The 18,220-nt window shown below is 40.6% G+C and overlaps 1 protein-coding gene across 2 annotated transcripts in view; it reads left to right on the top strand.

Moving 5' to 3' along the window:
• UBR1 (ubiquitin protein ligase E3 component n-recognin 1) overlaps positions 1–18,220 on the top strand; it is a 98,039-nt gene that overhangs the window by 40,130 nt on the left and 39,689 nt on the right. For both annotated transcript variants that reach the window (XM_075844727.1, XM_075844729.1), the window contains exons 19-25: positions 27–131; positions 1,413–1,476; positions 4,255–4,379; positions 5,662–5,714; positions 11,625–11,727; positions 12,372–12,420; positions 12,515–12,669. In XM_075844727.1, coding sequence (XP_075700842.1) covers positions 27–131; positions 1,413–1,476; positions 4,255–4,379; positions 5,662–5,714; positions 11,625–11,727; positions 12,372–12,420; positions 12,515–12,669 — 654 coding nt within the window. The remainder of the gene's footprint in view (positions 1–26; positions 132–1,412; positions 1,477–4,254; positions 4,380–5,661; positions 5,715–11,624; positions 11,728–12,371; positions 12,421–12,514; positions 12,670–18,220) is intronic.

Genomic DNA, 18,220 nt, shown 5'->3' with positions numbered 1-18,220 from the left:
AACGCAATTTTGTTCCCTCTCAATAGATTGGTGCATCATACATGGATCCAAACCGTTTCCTGCTGATGGTGTTGGACAGATTTGAGCTTGAGGAGGCTTTGTCTAATGTTTCTATGCCAACCAAAGACATGGTATGAACCAAAATATTTTGTCAGATAATCCGTTCCGGTATGCTACATGCTACACATTTTGTTGGTTAGAAAAGTATTCACAAAAACACCTGCTCATTTATTATGAACTTATAAGAACTTGTAATGCCACAATGTCACTGATCATCTCAATGCTATTAACAGTGTTGTGTTGATGTCAATAATTGACAATTATCATTATGACTAAAGCAGTTTAAAAAGGGTTCTCTGGGACTTTTATATTGATGTCATCAATATCAGATCTGTGGGGTTTTAACTCCTGGCACCCCCACCGATCAGCTGACTGACAGGGCTACGGCAACATATGCTGGGGCCTCCTCACAGTTTACCAGGCACAACGACAAATACTTCCGTAGCTCCTGTGCCTGGGATTGCAGTTCTCCGCTGCCCGGTCCCATTCACTTCAATGGGAACGGAACTGCAATCCCAGGCACAGCCGCTACAGGAATGTACGCTACTGTGCCTGGTAAACTGTGAAGAGGCTGTGACATTCATTGCCCCTTTGGGTGGGGTTGTCGGGAGTCAAACTCCCACCAGTCTGATATTGATGACCTACCCTAAGGATAGGCCATTAATATAAAAGTCCTGGAAAACCCCTTTAACGGAACACTCCGGGCAAAACGGATACACTGCAATATCCCTAGTGCATGGCCTGAGTTGGCAGTCCATGGCACAGGGATTCTTTCTGGTGTCCTTTGAATGCCTGTGTCCTGCACTGACCCTCAGGCCATGTACTAGGCACTACTCAGTGTACAAGATTTTTCTGGAGTGTTTTGTCCTTGTTTAAAAAAAAAAAACCATGACGTCAAGGACATAATACTTATGTCCTTGGCAGTCAATGGGTTAAGGGAAACTCCAGTATAAACCTATGAAATGAATTGTCACATATAGTGTTGTTGTGTGTTTTCTAACAGCACAAAGCTTTCAGAGCGTACAATCTGTATACACTGATACAGTATGGTTTCTACATAATAGGAACTTGTGGGTCCATGACACGTTTTTTTCGCACACCAGGAAATCTATTAGATGATTTATGCTTTTCCATTCTGCAATTTTTAAGCATTATCATCTCTATTGTTGTCCTATCGGTGTTTCATAAATATAAAATTATATCATGGAGTTTTCCTTTAGTTACGGATGGAACAAGTATAACTGGATTGGTGTATTAAATATGTTATTATCCTTCTAACAACGCTCACCGTATCTACTCAGCAAAAATCTATCTTTTAAATAAAATTATTTTATTGTTTCCGGTATTTATAGGACCAGACGAGGCAGTGGAATACTCTAATCGAGGAGATGCTGCATGTTCTTATTTGCATTATTGGTAAGGTTTGGCTACTAAAATTGGACCGGTGTGAAATACAGCCAGTCAAATATTTGCTTTCAAGATGTAGCTTGTGATCGGCTTATAAACCCGTTTTGATTAGTTAATTTTGCTTTTTTAATGATTTATCAGTAAAGGTAGTTTTGCTTGGCTGGTTATGAGCGTCGATATAGCACGTCGTTTAGCTCCATTTACATGGAGTGATGGTTGGAATGTAGGGTTACGAACGATCAGATGTCCTCATACATTTTGCATCATGTCGGCAGATAATCTCTCGGTTTACACGAAGAGATGTGATGCCGACAAGTGACCAGTTTTTTGGGCCACATCAGCCGACGAACGAGCGTTTACACAAGGCAATGATCGGGAACGAGCGTTTACACAAGGCAATGATCGGGAACGAGCGTTTACACAAGGCAATGATCGGGAACGAGCGTTTACACAAGGCAATGATCGGGAACGAGCGTTTACACAAGGCAATGATCGGGAACGAGCGTTTACACAAGGCAATGATCGGGAACGAGCGTTTACACAAGGCAATGATCGGGAACGAGCGTTTACACAAGGCAATGATCGGGAACGAGCGTTTACACAAGGCAATGATCGGGAACGAGCGTTTACACAAGGCAATGATCGGGAACGAGCGTTTACACAAGGCAATGATCGGGAACGAGCGTTTACACAAGGCAATGATCGGGAACGAGCGTTTACACAAGGCAATGATCGGGAACCAGCGTTTACACAAGGCAATGATCGGGAACCAGCGTTTACACAAGGCAATGATCGGGAACCAGCGTTTACACAAGGCAATGATCGGGAACCAGCGTTTACACAAGGCAATGATCGGGAACCAGCGTTTACACAAGGCAATGATTGGGAACGAGCGTTTGTATGAGCCCTCGTTTGCTCGATCATTGGCTTGTGTAAAAAGGGCCTTTAGTAAGCGGAAGTGCGCATACAGTTTCTGTCCCAAATGTCCCATTGCCATCTAAGACACTGAAATGGTCTCAAGCATTTGTAAATTGTAACATTTAGCACTAGTTAATGCCGTTCTGTTCCAGACATATTTTTCAGCTATAGATATAACAAGCATTCAGCTGACAACAATCTCCTTATAAACATCTACAATCTGCTCAGCTAAGCAGGCATGTTTATTTCAATGGAGAGCGAAGAATAGGCCACTGACGGACACTTTTGGCAGTGGCTTAAAGGATTGGGCATGTTAAAATCCAGTTGGGGGCCCCTATACACATTCGATTATCAGATTCTCCTCCAGAAATGTAATGAATTGATTTGAATGCGTATTGTCCGCTTTAGTTTAGCTTGTTTTGTCCACAACAGAGTACTCTGCTTTAACCCCTTAATGACCGGGCCATTTTGCACGTTAATGACCAAGGATTATTTTTTGTTTTTCCACGGTCGCATTCCAAGAGTCGTAACTCTTTTTTTATTCCGTCGACATAGCCGTATAAGGGCTTGTTTTTTCCGGGACGAGTTGTATTTTGTAATTGTACCATTTTTAGATGCTTATAACATATTGATTAACTTTTATTAACTTTATTTTAGGAGAGAATTGAAAATAAGCAGCTATTCCAGCATTAATTTTCACGTTATAAATTTACGCCGTTTACTATGCAGCGTAAATAACATGTTAACTTTATTCTATGGGTCGGCACGATTACAGGGATACCAAATGTGTAAAGGTTTTATATGTTTTTTCTACGTTTGCACAATAAAAACCCTTTTAGAAAAAAATTACTTGTTTTTGCATCGCCGCATTCCAAGAGCCGTCATTTTTTTATTTTTCCGTCGATGTGGCCGTATGTGGGCTTGATTTTTGCGGGACAATATGTAGTTTTCATTAGTGCTATTTTAGGGTACATAGGACTTATAGATGAACTTTTATTTTATTTTTTATGGGGGGAATGGGAGAAAAGAGAGAATTTTGACGTTGTTTTTTGCGTTTTCTTTGGACGCCGTTCATCCGGCGGTTTAATTAATGTGTTCATTTTATTGGTCAAGTTGTTACGATCGCGGGGATACCATATATGTGTATGTGTGATTTGTTTTGACCGTTTTATTAAATAAAACCACTTTTTGGGGCAAAAAAGTAGTTTTATTTGACTTTGACTGTAATTTTTTTTATTTTTTTTTTCACAAACTTTATTTAACGGTTTTACTTTTTTTTTTTTAGTCCCACCAGGGGACTTCACTATGCGATGTGCAGATCGCATATATAATGCTTTGGTATACTTCGTATACCAAAGCATTATTGCCTGTCAGTGTAAAACTGACAGGCAACCTGTTAGGTCATGCCTCTGGCATCGCCTAACAGGCAGATGCTGAAGACAGACCTGGGGGTCTTTGTTAGACCCCCGGCTGTCATGGAAACCCGACGGCGACCCGCGATTTGTTTGCGGGGGCGCCGATCGGGAGACAGAGGGAGTTCCCCCTTCTGTCAAACACATTAAATGCCGCTGTCACTGTTGACAGCGGCATTTAATGGGTTAAACTGCCGGAATCGGCGCGTGCTTCGATTCCGGCAGTTGCAGCAGGAGCCAGGCTGTGTATAACAGCCGTGCTCCTGCCGCTGATCGCGTGGGTAAACTGTCAGTACCCGCGCGATCACAGGACGGATATATCCGTCCTCCTGCGTGAACTAGCAGCTGCTGAGGACGGATATATCCGTCCTTCGGCGTTAAGGGGTTAAGGATATTTTATATGTTGAAGAATTACCGAAAATACATTTCTTCTACATCATTTTAAATTATTTTGCAGGTGAACGATATATGCCGGGGGTCAGCAATGTTACCAAAGAGGAATGCATGATGAGAGAGATTATCCATCTCCTCTGTATTGAACCCATGGCTCACAGTGCCATTGCCAAATCCTTGCCAGAAACTGTAAGTATAGTTATCCAAAACCATGATATGCCTGATTCAGTCTCGCCCCACTCCTGTATGCTTGTGGGGGGTGGAGGTCTGTGACTAGGAAGTGGAAAAGCATTTTAACTTCATTAATACTTTATTTTAACTGCTGGGAAAGGAAGGGGCTGCTGTGACTACTGGGAGAAGGGAGTATAGTTCACACTGGGAGCGAGAGGAGCACTGCTGTAATTACTGTAGGATCATTACAGTGGGTGATTACTTTTGGGAAACACTACATTGACTGCTTTTAGTTGGACTGCTGTGACTACTGGAATTCATATGGGGAAAACTGCTGTGACTGCAGGAGGTGGGAAGTGGAAATCCTGCCTTTCAATGTGTGGAAAAGGGCAAACTATGCTGTGATTGGAGGGATAGTTGCACTGAATTATTAGTTGGGTGCCCAGCTATACTCTACTGTGGAGGGAAGGGGGTTAACTGTAAATACCATGTAAAGCCGGATTCTAGGCCTAAGGTGTCAAGCGCTCTGCACCTACAGGCTCCTGACCTAAAAAAAATCCAGTACTGGGGTACAGTCAGATCCAGTCATATTTGGACAGTGACAAGATTTAGTCGCAATGAATTTGAAACAAAGCAGTCAAGATTGGATTGAAGTGTTGGCTTTCAGCTTTAATGCAAGGGGTTTGTTTAACCCCTTAACAGAATTAACCATTTAGGAATTCCTGCCAATTTGTCTACATAGTCCCTCCATTTTTACAGGCTCAAAAGTAGCTAGATGATTGACTGATAAGCATCTACACGGCCTGTAGTGGCCCATTCCCTCATTATTTCAAGCCAATTTAAGGAGATAAAAGGTCTGGCGTTGATTCCAAGTGTTGTATGAAGACTTCACGCTCGTTCTCGGTCATTCCCCTTTGTAAACAGGGCAGCCATCAGCAGACAGACGAGCAAACACTCGTTTTGTTGGCTGAACGCGTTGTTGATGCTGCTGAAAAAATGATCGTTTGTCGGCAGCACATCTCCCTGTGTAAACACGGGATGTGGTGCTGACAAATGCAAACTGTATGGGGACGAATGATTGTATAAAAAATTGTTTGTCCCCATACTCCCGACATGCTATTATTTTTAATTTGGCGCTTGTTACCGTAAAAGCACCCTCACCTACTTGATGGGGAGGATATTATTTTGCATGCAGCATCCTAATAGTAGATCCAGCAAAGTTATATAGATGGCAACTGGTTTTTCTGGTGACTTGTAAAACGTTCTCTTTAATTCTGTTACATCCTTTGTATGTTTGCAGGAGAATACAGACATATGCTTGGATACTCTGATTAACAAAGTGGCCACTTTTAAGTAAGTGTTAAGCTTGTGGTTGGCAATTTAGTTAAATACTCCTATTCCATATAATTAAGGTTTTGGTTTGGGAATCTGTATAATAACGATATATATAACCTGGGATATCTTTAGGACATATGGGAAAGGTGGAGGCTTTATGAGGTATTGCCACCTCATTTTATGTGAAATATCCATAGAGGATGGATTCCAAGAATAGAATGATTTTTGCTGGGAGAGCAAGTTGGGCATGAAGGGTATGTCCCAGTCGAAATAGATGAAAATTACAGGGACTGCAGAGACTGTGATTTCTGTACTTTCTGTTACTTTCAGTGGGAAGCTGCACATGCGTAGACTTCTTTCCCTTTGTGCATGGGATCACATTATTTAGAAATCTTGAAGAGTCTGCTTGCCGATTTTTCTTATTTATTTAATTTCATCTGCAATAAACATCAGGTCTCGATAGTATAAGATATATGGTAGACCAAGCGACATTTCATTAAGTGGATAGTTTACAGGTTATAGGCCAACAGATTAGACTCAGCAGTCTGTCTTTAAAGGAACACTCATTCGAGGACCGCTAGTTGCAGATTTTGTACAGACAAGACAACCGTTTTGCAAGAAGAGTATAAAAAAGCTTATCTATGTACTAGGCGCTCATCCCTAAACAGAGGTGAGGGGCTTAAAAACCACTTTTCATCCACATATAATTCCATTTCAATATCTTTACCCCAGCGTAATGTGGTAAGGTGACTAAATTACCTACAAGGGTATAATTGCTGGGGAAGCTTGCCTACCTCTCATTTGATATGTGGAACCCGGAAAGGTGATAATATCAGCTGATTTTGATTTACCTCTACTTTATATACGGTGGCCTGGATGATTGAAAACCTGTATATGCATTCAGGGTTTTGTTAACCCCTTAAGGACGCAGCCTAGTTTGGGCCTTAAGGCTCAGAGCCCATTTTTCAAATCTGACATATTTCACTTTATGTGGTAATAACGTCGGAATGCTTAAACCTATCCAAGCGATTCTGAGATTGTTTTCTCGTGACACTTTGGGCTTCATGTTCGTGGTAAAATTTGGTCGATATATTCAGTCTTTATTTGTGAAAAATTGCAAAATTTAGAGAAAATTTACAAAAAATAGCATTTTTCAGAATTTAAATGCATCTGCTTGAAAAACAGACGGTTATACCACCCAAAATAGTTACTAGTTCACATTTCCCATATGTCTACTTTTGATTGGCATCGTTTTTTGAACATTCTTTTATTTTTCTTGGACGTTACAAGGCTTAGAACATAAACAGCAATTTCTCATATTTTTAAGAAAATTTCAAAAGCCTTTTTTTGAAGGTGCCAGTTCAGTTCTGAAGTGGATTTGAGGGGACTATGTGTTAGAAACCCCCATAAAACACCCCATTTTAAAAACTAGACCCCTCAAAGTATTCAAAACAGCATATAGAAAGTTTTTTAACCCTTCAGGCATTTCACAGGAATTAAAGCAAAGTGGAAATTAAATTTGCAAATTTCATTTTTTCTGCTGAATTTCAATTTTATTCAATTTTTTTTTAGTAACAGAGAAGGTTTTACCAGAGAAACACTACTAAATATGTATTGTCCAGATTCTGCAGTTTTTAGAAATGTCCCACATGTGGCCCTACTGCGCTCGTGGACTAAAACACAAGCCCTAGAAGCAAAGAAGCACCTAGTGCATTTTGAGGCCTCTTTTTTATTAGAATATATTTTAGGCAGCATGCCAGGTTTGAAGAGGCGTTGAGGTATCAAAACAATGGAAACCCACCAGAAGTGACCCCATTTTGGAAATTACACCCCTCAAGGAATTCATTTATGGTTTTTGTTATCATTTTGACCGCACAGTTTTTTCACAGCACCTATTTGAATTGGGCTGTGAAATGAAAAAAATGATATTTTTTCCAATAAGATGTCATTTTTGATCAAAATTTCTTATTTTCACAGGGAACAACATACCCCATTTTGTTGCCCAATTTGTCCTTAGTGCGGCAATACCCCATTTGTGGTGATAAACTGCCGTTTGGGCCCATGGGAGGGCTCAGAAGGAAAGGAGCGCTATGTGTTTGTTGGAGTCCAGATTTTGCTGGATTGGTTTTCGGGTGCCATGTCGCATTTGCAGAGCCCCAGAGGTATCAAAGCAATGGAAACCCACCAGAAGTGACCCCATTTTGGAAACTACACCCCTCAAGGAATTCATTTATGGTTTTTGTTATCATTTTGACCGCACAGGTTTTTCACAGCACCTATTTGAATTGGGCTGTGAAATGAAAAAAATTATATTTTTTCCAATAAGATGTCATTTTTGATCAAAATTTCTTATTTTCACAGGGAACAACATACCCCATTTTGTTGCCCAATTTGTCCTTAGTGCGGCAATACCCCATTTGTGGTGATAAACTGCCGTTTGGGCCCATGGGAGGGCTCAGACGGAAAGGAGCGCTATGTGTTTGTTGGAGTCCAGATTTTGCTGGATTGGTTTTCGGGTGCCATGTTGCATTTGCAGAGCCCCAGAGGTATCAAAGCAATGGAAACCCACCAGAAGTGACCCCATTTTGGAAACTACACCCCTCAAGGAATTCATTTATGGTTTTTGTTATCATTTTGACCGCACAGTTTTTTCACAGCACCTATTTGAATTGGGCTGTGAAATGAAAAAAATGATATTTTTTCCAATAAGATGTCATTTTTGATCAAAATTTCTTATTTTCACAAGGAACAACATACCCCATTTTGTTGCCCAATTTGTCCTTAGTGCGGCAATACCCCATTTGTGGTGATAAACTGCCCTTTGGGCCCATGGGAGGGCTCAGAAGGAAAGGACCACCATTTGGCCTACTGGAGCTTTTCTGGTGCTAAGTCATGTGTGCAGAAGCCCCTGAGGTACCAGTACAGTTGAAACCCCCGAGAAGTGACCCCATTTTAAAAACTACACCCCTTAAGACATTCATCTAGAGGTGTAGTGAGCATTTTGACCCCACAGGTACTGTGTAAAAGATAATGCGCAGCAGATGGTGCAGTGTGAGATTTGCAATTTTATATATGTATATGCCATTTCAGTGTCCAATATAGTGTGCCCAGCATGCGCCACCGGAGATATACACCCCTTAAATTGTAATGTGGGTTCTCCTGGGTACGACAATACCCTACATGTGGCTGTTATCAGCTGCCTGGGCATACGGCAGGGCTCAGAAGGGAAAGATGAGGGGGGTAAGCTGTGCGGAGTGCATCAGGGTAAATTGAAAATCAAGGGATGTATGATACATTTTAAAACAATCTTTTATACAGAGCCCTGGTTTTTCGGGACACGTGTCACATTGGTATATTGTGTTCTTCCTTATCCCCCTCTTATAGCAGACTCTGCACCTCTTTTGACTCTTTCCCTTTCCACCGGTTTGGGGACCTTCTCCTGGAAAGTGTTGCCCTGGTACGATGCGCCCCCCCTTCCTGGTCCCTAAAGATTAGATCTTGAAATTCCAGGAAAGTTCCCCTCTGGCCTGCACATCGACGTAGCACATACGCATTGTACAAAGCCATCTGTATGATGTGCCCGGCCAGCTTCTTATACCTCACCGCATGGCGCTGTAGGGCTTCAGGACTTGATTTGACAAGTCCATCCCTCCCATGTACCTATTGTAGTCCAGGATGCAGTCTGGTTTGGGGGTGGCCTTTCCTTCATATATCCTAAACCTGTAGGTATACCCTGATGCACTCTCGCAGCTTATACATCTTCACGCCATACCTTGCCCTCTTACCTGGCAGGTACTGGCGGAATTGAACCCTCCCTTTAAAATGTACCAGGGACTCATCAATAGAAAAACACTTCTCGGGGGTGTATGCTTGGGAAAACCGGGCACTGGAACGGTCTAATAGGGGTCTCCGTTTATACAAACGGTCAAAACTGGGGTCATCTCGGAGTGGGCACGGCTCATTATCAGTATAATGTAAGAAGCGAAGTATTGCCTCATTTATTTATTTTTTTAGGTTCCAGTTCATTTCTGAAGTTGCTTTGAGGGGCCCATATATTAGAAACCCCTATCAAACACCCCATTTTAGAAACTAGACCCCTCAAAGTATTCACAACAGCATTTAGAAAGTTTATGAACCCTTTAGGTGTTTCACAGAAATTTAGAGCAAAGTAGAGGTGACATTTACTCTTTTTATACCATTTTTTTTATAACACAAAAGGATTTATCAGAGAAACGCAACTCAATACTTATTGCCCAGATTCTGCAGTTTAGAGAAATATCCCACATGTGGCCCTCGGGCGGTAATGGACTGAAGCACCGGCCTCCGAAGCAAAGGAGCACCTAGCGGATTTTGAGCCCTCTTTTTTATTAGGCACCATGTCCGGTTTGAAGAGGTCTTGTGGTGCCAAAACATTGGAAACCCCCCAAAAGTGACCCCAATTTGGAAACTAGACCCCTTGAGGAATCCATTGTAGTTTTCATGGGGTGCATGCGGCTTTTTGATCAGTTTTTATTCCATTTTTAGGTGGCGTGGTGCCTAAAAAACAGCAATTGTACTATTGTTTTTGTATACTTTTTTTTTTACAGCGTTCACCGTGCGCTATAAATGATATATTAACTTTATTCTGCGGGGCGATACGATCACGGCGATACCAGATGTTTATAGTTTTTTTTTATGTCTTATGGCGTTTGCACAATAAAGTACGTTTTGTAAACAATCATTCACTTTTTGTGTTACCTTATTCTAAGAGCCATAACGTTTTTATTTTTCAATCAATAAAGCCGTGCGAGGACTTATTTTTTGCGTAACGAACTGTAGTTTCGATCAGTACCATTTTTCGGTACATGCGACTTTTTGATCTCTTTTTATTCCATTTTTTGGGAGGTGAAGTGACCAAACAATTGTGATTGTGGTACGGTTTATTAATATTTTTTTTTACGGCGTTCACCGTGCGGGATAAATAACAAAATATTTTTGTAGTTCAGGCCGTTACGGACGCGGCGATACCAATTATGTATAGTTTATTTGTTTGTTTATATATTTTTATTAATAATAAAGGCCTGATAAGGGAAAAAGTGGGACTTTTACTTTTATTACTTTTAAAACTTTTATTTTCTTATTTTTACACATCTTTTTTTTTACTTTATTACTTTGTCCCACTAGGGGACATGAGGGCAGGAGGCCCTGATCGCTATTCTAATACACTGCACTACATGCGTAGTGCAGTGTATTAGAACTGTCAGCTACTCACTGACAGCAAGCATAGTGGGTCCTGACGTTGTCAGGACCCACTAGGCTTCCGTCTATGGCATAGCCGGACGCCATTGTTTGGTGTCCGGTTGCCATAGTCACCATCGCCGGCCGCTATCGCGTAGCAGGCCGGCGATGGCAGCTTAACCCCTAAAAAGCCGCGATCTCTATAGAACGCGGCTTTTAAGGGGTTAATCAGCGGGGACACAGCGATCGGTCCCCGCTGTAGGAGCTGTGACAGCTGCTGAACAAGACAGCAGCGTCACAGCTCCTGTATGTGTCGGGAGGACGGCCGAAACGGCCGTTACTCCCGAGACGTACTATTACGGCATGGAGCGCGAACGATACAGCTGCCATGACGTAATAGTACGTCAAGGAGCGGGAAGGGGTTAAACAAGTTGTTCAGTCACATATCGCACAGATTGCAGTGATTTAATCATAAGAATCAGATCCATTTTATTTGATCCTGATCTACTTTGCCTTCAGATTAACCGATTTCATAGCCACGTTTGGTCTGCTTGCTGCGAGGTTGCAGTTTGTTTAATTTTTTTATTGAGATAATATTCCTAAACTAGACCGCTCTAAAAGCAGGGAATTGAAAATTCTAGAACAGTGAACTGGTCGTAATCACAGCATGGGCTAATGCATTTCTAATTTAAAATATTCCTTTTCTTGTAGAAAGCCTGGGGTTTCAGGACATGGAGTTTATGAACTGAAGGATGAATATCTGAACCAGTTCAATGTGTGTTTCTATCACTACACCAAAACCCAACGCAGTAAGGTAAAGTGGGTCTTGACTCAAGTTTTGACTCGCCATAAATTTATTGACTGCTCTAGGTGAGTTGGCTTTCTATTAACTGCTAGCCGCCATATGACAAGTGTGCTCGTCATGGGCGGCAGGCAGTAGTGGCATCATGACAAGCTGGTCACGTGAGCACTGCTACTGTGCCCGTATGATTAGGAACAGGGTAACTTCTGTAATGCACAGCTGCAGTCCCGGCCCTAACGGCAGAGATCAGAGAAGCCTCAACACTTTATACAAAGGGAGAAACTAAGGGGGATCCCCCTTTTATTGCATCAATGGTGACGGATCCGGTCCCAATGGTTTCCGTTTGTCTCAGTTGTGCAAGGCTTCTGTCGTTTTGACGGAACGAATAGCATAGTCGACTACGGTATTGATTCCGTCAAAACGACGGAAACCTTGCACAACTGAGACAAACAGAATCCATTGGGACCGGATCCGTCACCATTGAAATCAATGGTGATGCAAACGGACAACTATGGTTTTAGTTTGTTTCAGTCAGCGTCCCGTCCTTACGGGAACCTCCCACGGAAAGTCCGAACGGGACCCTGACGCAGAAGTGAACAAAGGCTTAGTAGCAAAAACGCCCAAGTAATAAAAATATTATTTATTTTCACTTACAGGCTGAGCACACACAGAAAAAAAGGCGGAAACAGGAAAATAGTTCTGAAGGTAAGAGTGTCAGATCTGAATATCCGCCAACTAAGCTTTTCAAGGGCTCGTTCGTAGAGAACTAAGCAGCGTTTATCTGTGTATTAACTTACAGCGCTACCACCACCACCTCCTCCTGAATTTGCTCCAGCTTTCCAGAATGTTAGCAACTTGCTATGCTGTGATGTGATGATGCACCTTCTCCGGACTATCTTACAGAGGGCAGCACAGGAGGATGCTATCATGTGGACCGAAGGCATGATACAAATGGTACAATAATCTGCATGTACTGCCCATTATTCCTACCAACAGGACCGGCTTATAGGCAGGGCAAAATGGTCTGCAGCAAACATAAAGGGACATTTAGGCTGCCCTATATACATTTGATTGTGGGTGAATCCTATTGATATCGGTGGCATCTGCCAACAGGTATCTAATAAGGAAAGGAATGGGAAAGGGGGAAGGAGAAGGATAGGGAAGGAACAAAAATAGGGGATAATCCCTGGTCAGACAGGCACTCGATTCGCTAAATTTGTAACATATCTTATGTGATCACATTTTTTGCCCTGCCCCAACCTTGATCCAGCCCTGCCTACCAAGAGCAGTAAATGTTATATTAACACTTTACAATCCGTGTGGTTTTGTATGTATGTAAGAACATCATTCACCTAAATCTACATTGCAGACTGTGGTAGCAGTTGGTTAAGTACTTAAAGTGTAACTAAATCCTTCAACAAACTTCTGACATGTCATAGTGACATGTCAGAAGTTTTGATCGGTGGCGGTCCGAGCACTTAGTCCCCCACCAATCGCTAGAATTCGGGTAAGCGCTGAGCCGCTTCATTTCTGATCTGCTTTTTTCGGAAAGCCGATGTAGCGGTGTACGTGCTCATAGACTTTCTGTTGAGTCTGTACACCGCTACATCAGCTTTCCGGAAAAAGCCGATCAGAAACCAAATGGCTCAGCGCTCATCTGAGCGCTTCTCCCGCTTTGTTCTAGCGATCAGTGGGGATCCCAGTGCTCGTACCCCCACTGATCAAAACTTCTGACATGTCACTATGACGTGTCAGAAGTTTGTTGAAGGTTTAGTTACTCTTTAACACGCCTAAGATATTTGCACTCTTTTAGTAGCGTCATCTCTTAAGACTTTTCTCGTTCAGGGTATTAAGATGAGTTCTGCAATTACTGAAACACAATGTAACTGTTCTTGTTTCCTGCTGCCATGGACTTTCTTGGAGTAATAAACCTACATAATGTAAATCAAAAGTAGCCCTACAAAGATTTGCATGAATGAAGTTGAAATATTTTACTGGATGGGGATATTAATATTGTAACCAATTTGTTATCCAATATCCATTTATAGGACTAGCTGGAGAAAATTATTCATATCTATGAAAAGCAAATACTTTACCCTGCTATATTACGAGTAAGAAACCTATAGAGAAAAGAGGTCAAGTACGCTCAAGATAATATGTGATAGAAAAACTTCTTTATTAGCAGAAACACAGAAACAAGACAATTAAAACATGAGTCATACAGTGTAAAGTTGGCGTCAGCCCATGTGGTGTACATATATTAGTGGTGGAACATAATGTAAAGAATCAATAGCAAGAATCCGGGATCAATACTGTTGTTGAAGAAACAGTCTTAAATGCATGTGGCTATATGTAACAACACATAAATAAATGGTATAGGAAGCAATTTTTAGGTTGGAACCACCATTGCCTGGTATGTAGGAGTTATGAACAGTGTAAATAGAAATGTGATAACAATAAATATGAATGGAGTAATTCACATATAAGATACACCATACACTGGTGCTGAAAAATGTAAACCGTAAGTATAATTGGTAGCACACAGTAGTATAGTAAGGCAAATACAGGTGAAGAATAGATGATCTGGATCCTAATACCAAACAAATATAGCCAGACACAGGAAAAAGAGTGTAGTATTACGTACCCGGATTCATATGACCAACATGGGGGAGACGCCAGTCCCGACGCGCGTTTCGGCTGATGCCTTCGTCCGGGGGTGGCGTCTTCCCGGCGGGACCCTCCCTTAAATACAGGCATGATTAGACCGTAATTGGTGTCAGTGTGGGTGATGTCAGAGGTACTCGGCGACAGGCCGGGGGTAGCAAGATGGCTACTCCCCACTTCCGGTACCGCGTCATCCAGGCGGAAGTGCGCGGACGCTGTCTGACAGCGCCGCCCACGTCCAACCAGGATTGAAGACTCGGCAGAGAGTGAGTGAGCCACTCCCCCACCCCCCGCCAGCGCACACCTCTTCCACCCAGGTACTACTCAGAGGGGAGATGTAAACTAGAACTACTGATAACATTAACGATAGAAATATGTGCGTACATTTAAAGAACTTGGAAACGTTAGTTGTTGCTAGGGGATGCAAATACGACCTATATGCAGGTAAGTTGGCAAGAAACAAAAGAAGAGAAGAAGAGACAAAGACACAAAGAAAAGAAAAACAACGAGGAAAAAAGGGAAAGATGTGAAAAGAGAAGGAGAGGCACAAATATATGCGATGTGACATGAAAGACGGTCCATGATAACTCAAAAATGTAAATAATTAAATAAAAAAGGGGACCGAAGAAGAGGTGAATAAATAAATAAATGAGGGTGTGAGAAACTGTGTTAAAGAATGAAAAGGTGTAAATGTGTATATATATAAACAATATACAATGTGTTATACAGCTATATACAGGAGTGGAACAATAAATTCATAACGGTGTAAATAGTGAATAAATGAATATGTTGGTGAAAATATAAGAGACATGTTAAATATTATATGTGAACAAAATAAAGGAAATATGAAGTTGTTACATATGTGTATATAAAAATATATATACAATATATTATACAGTTATAAATAAATAAAATAAGAGAATAATGCATACACAGATTTTATATCAATGCAGGTGCATGTTCACCAATACTAATGTATATATACATCATAAATACATAAAAATAAAGATATAAATATATATATATACATACACATATAAACACAAAACATACAGGCAGGACCCAAAGATATATATATTGGATATCACAAAGAAATATAATATAATAATAAAATATATATTGTGTGTACATATAAATGCATAGGAAAAAATGTGTATAAAAATAGCAACTAGAAGAAGCTATATTAAACGATATAATAAGAACATAATTAAAAACCAGACCCGCAGAGAGTCAGTGGTTCAGAGAAATGGAGCGAAATTAAGGGATTCATTAAGACCCAGAGGCTGCATTGACCCGAGGGTCCAAATCCAGCGTGCTTCGCATTGTGCCAATTTTTGTTTGATATTCCCCCCTCTCATGCTTGCAACAATGTGATCAATGCCTCTCACCTTTAGCTTTGTTGGATCACAGGAGTGGTATGTTTTAAAATGGCGCGGTATAGGTTTTAGAGTTTCCACGACTTCCTCACTTGCTGCTCGTCTGATGTCAGACATGTGCTCTCTCACCCGCACTTTTAGTTCCCTTGAGGTAAGACCGACATACACTTTAGGGCATTTTAAAACATACCACTCCTGTGATCCAACAAAGCTAAAGGTGAGAGGCATTGATCACATTGTTGCAAGCATGAGAGGGGGGAATATCAAACAAAAATTGGCACAATGCGAAGCACGCTGGATTTGGACCCTCGGGTCAATGCAGCCTCTGGGTCTTAATGAATCCCTTAATTTCGCTCCATTTCTCTGAACCACTGACTCTCTGCGGGTCTGGTTTTTAATTATGTTCTTATTATATCGTTTAATATAGCTTCTTCTAGTTGCTATTTTTATACACATATATAGTCATTACCTTGTTAACTACCCTCCTTTGGGATTTTTCTCATGTTTTTCAAGGCATTTAGAAATACAGCTATCTGTCGGAGACGTACACATCGGGGCTACTGGAGGTCATGGATTCTTGGAGATGAAGTTATCAATATATATGTGTTTGATTCATTTTGTTAATGGGTGGGGAGGGTTATTGTATATGTGCAGTTCTCAAATTGGTCTTTAGTGTTACCATATTGATGTATATACATGTATATATATGTGTGTATAGAATGGATCTAATATGTTGTAGTGTATTGTATGTATGTATTCTTTATTGTTATGTGTATGTTGTATGATTACGGATACTATTCCGCACTGGTCCATATTATATTACATGCACAAAGATTTTTTAATATATAGATGCTTAGATATTTTTGTACTGATTTATACTAATTAATATATATTTTTGTATGTGTATATATATATATCTATTTATGTATTTTTGTGCATGTATATATATTTATCTATTAGTGATATATTTATATTTATGGATATTTTTTCCTATGCATTTATATGTACACACAATATATATTTTATTATTATATTATATTTCTTTGTGATATCCAATATATATATCTTTGGGTCCTGCCTGTATGTTTTGTGTTTATATGTGTATGTATATATATATATTTATATCTTTATTTTTATGTATTTATGATGTATATATACATTAGTATTGGTGAACATGCACCTGCATTGATATAAAATCTGTGTATGCATTATTCTCTTATTTTATTTATTTATAACTGTATAATATATTGTATATATATTTTTATATACACATATGTAACAACTTCATATTTCCTTTATTTTGTTCACATATAATATTTAACATGTCTCTTATATTTTCACCAACATATTCATTTATTCACTATTTACACCGTTATGAATTTATTGTTCCACTCCTGTATATAGCTGTATAACACATTGTATATTGTTTATATATATATACACATTTACACCTTTTCATTCTTTAACACAGTTTCTCACACCCTCATTTATTTATTTATTCACCTCTTCTTCGGTCCCCTTTTTTATTTAATTATTTACATTTTTGAGTTATCATGGACCGTCTTTCATGTCACATCGCATATATTTGTGCCTCTCCTTCTCTTTTCACATCTTTCCCTTTTTTCCTCGTTGTTTTTCTTTTCTTTGTGTCTTTGTCTCTTCTTCTCTTCTTTTGTTTCTTGCCAACTTACCTGCATATAGGTCGTATTTGCATCCCCTAGCAACAACTAACGTTTCCAAGTTCTTTAAATGTACGCACATATTTCTATCGTTAATGTTATCAGTAGTTCTAGTTTACATCTCCCCTCTGAGTAGTACCTGGGTGGAAGAGGTGTGCGCTGGCGGGGGTGGGGGAGTGGCTCACTCACTCTCGGCCGAGTCTTCAATCCTGGTTGGACGTGGGCGGCGCTGTCAGACAGCGTCCGCGCACTTCCGCCTGGATGACGCGGTACCGGAAGTGGGGAGTAGCCATCTTGCTACCCCCGGCCTGTCGCCGAGTACCTCTGACATCACCCACACTGACACCAATTACGGTCTAATCATGCCTGTATTTAAGGGAGGGTCCCGCCGGGAAGACGCCACCCCCGGACGAAGGCATCAGCCGAAACGCGCGTCGGGACTGGCGTCTCCCCCATGTTGGTCATATGAATCCGGGTACGTAATACTACACTCTTTTTCCTGTGTCTGGCTATATTTGTTTGGTATTAGGATCCAGATCATCTATTCTTCACCTGTATTTGCCTTACTATACTACTGTGTGCTACCAATTATACTTACGGTTTACATTTTTCAGCACCAGTGTATGGTGTATCTTATATGTGAATTACTCCATTCATATTTATTGTTATCACATTTCTATTTACACTGTTCATAACTCCTACATACCAGGCAATGGTGGTTCCAACCTAAAAATTGCTTCCTATACCATTTATTTATGTGTTGTTACATATAGCCACATGCATTTA

Source organism: Rhinoderma darwinii, chromosome 12 (assembly GCF_050947455.1).
Source record: "Rhinoderma darwinii isolate aRhiDar2 chromosome 12, aRhiDar2.hap1, whole genome shotgun sequence".
Classification (NCBI taxonomy): Eukaryota; Metazoa; Chordata; class Amphibia; order Anura; family Rhinodermatidae; genus Rhinoderma; species Rhinoderma darwinii.
The sequence above is the reverse complement of the archived record's forward strand: the minus strand, read 5'-3'. Positions and strand labels throughout refer to the sequence as shown.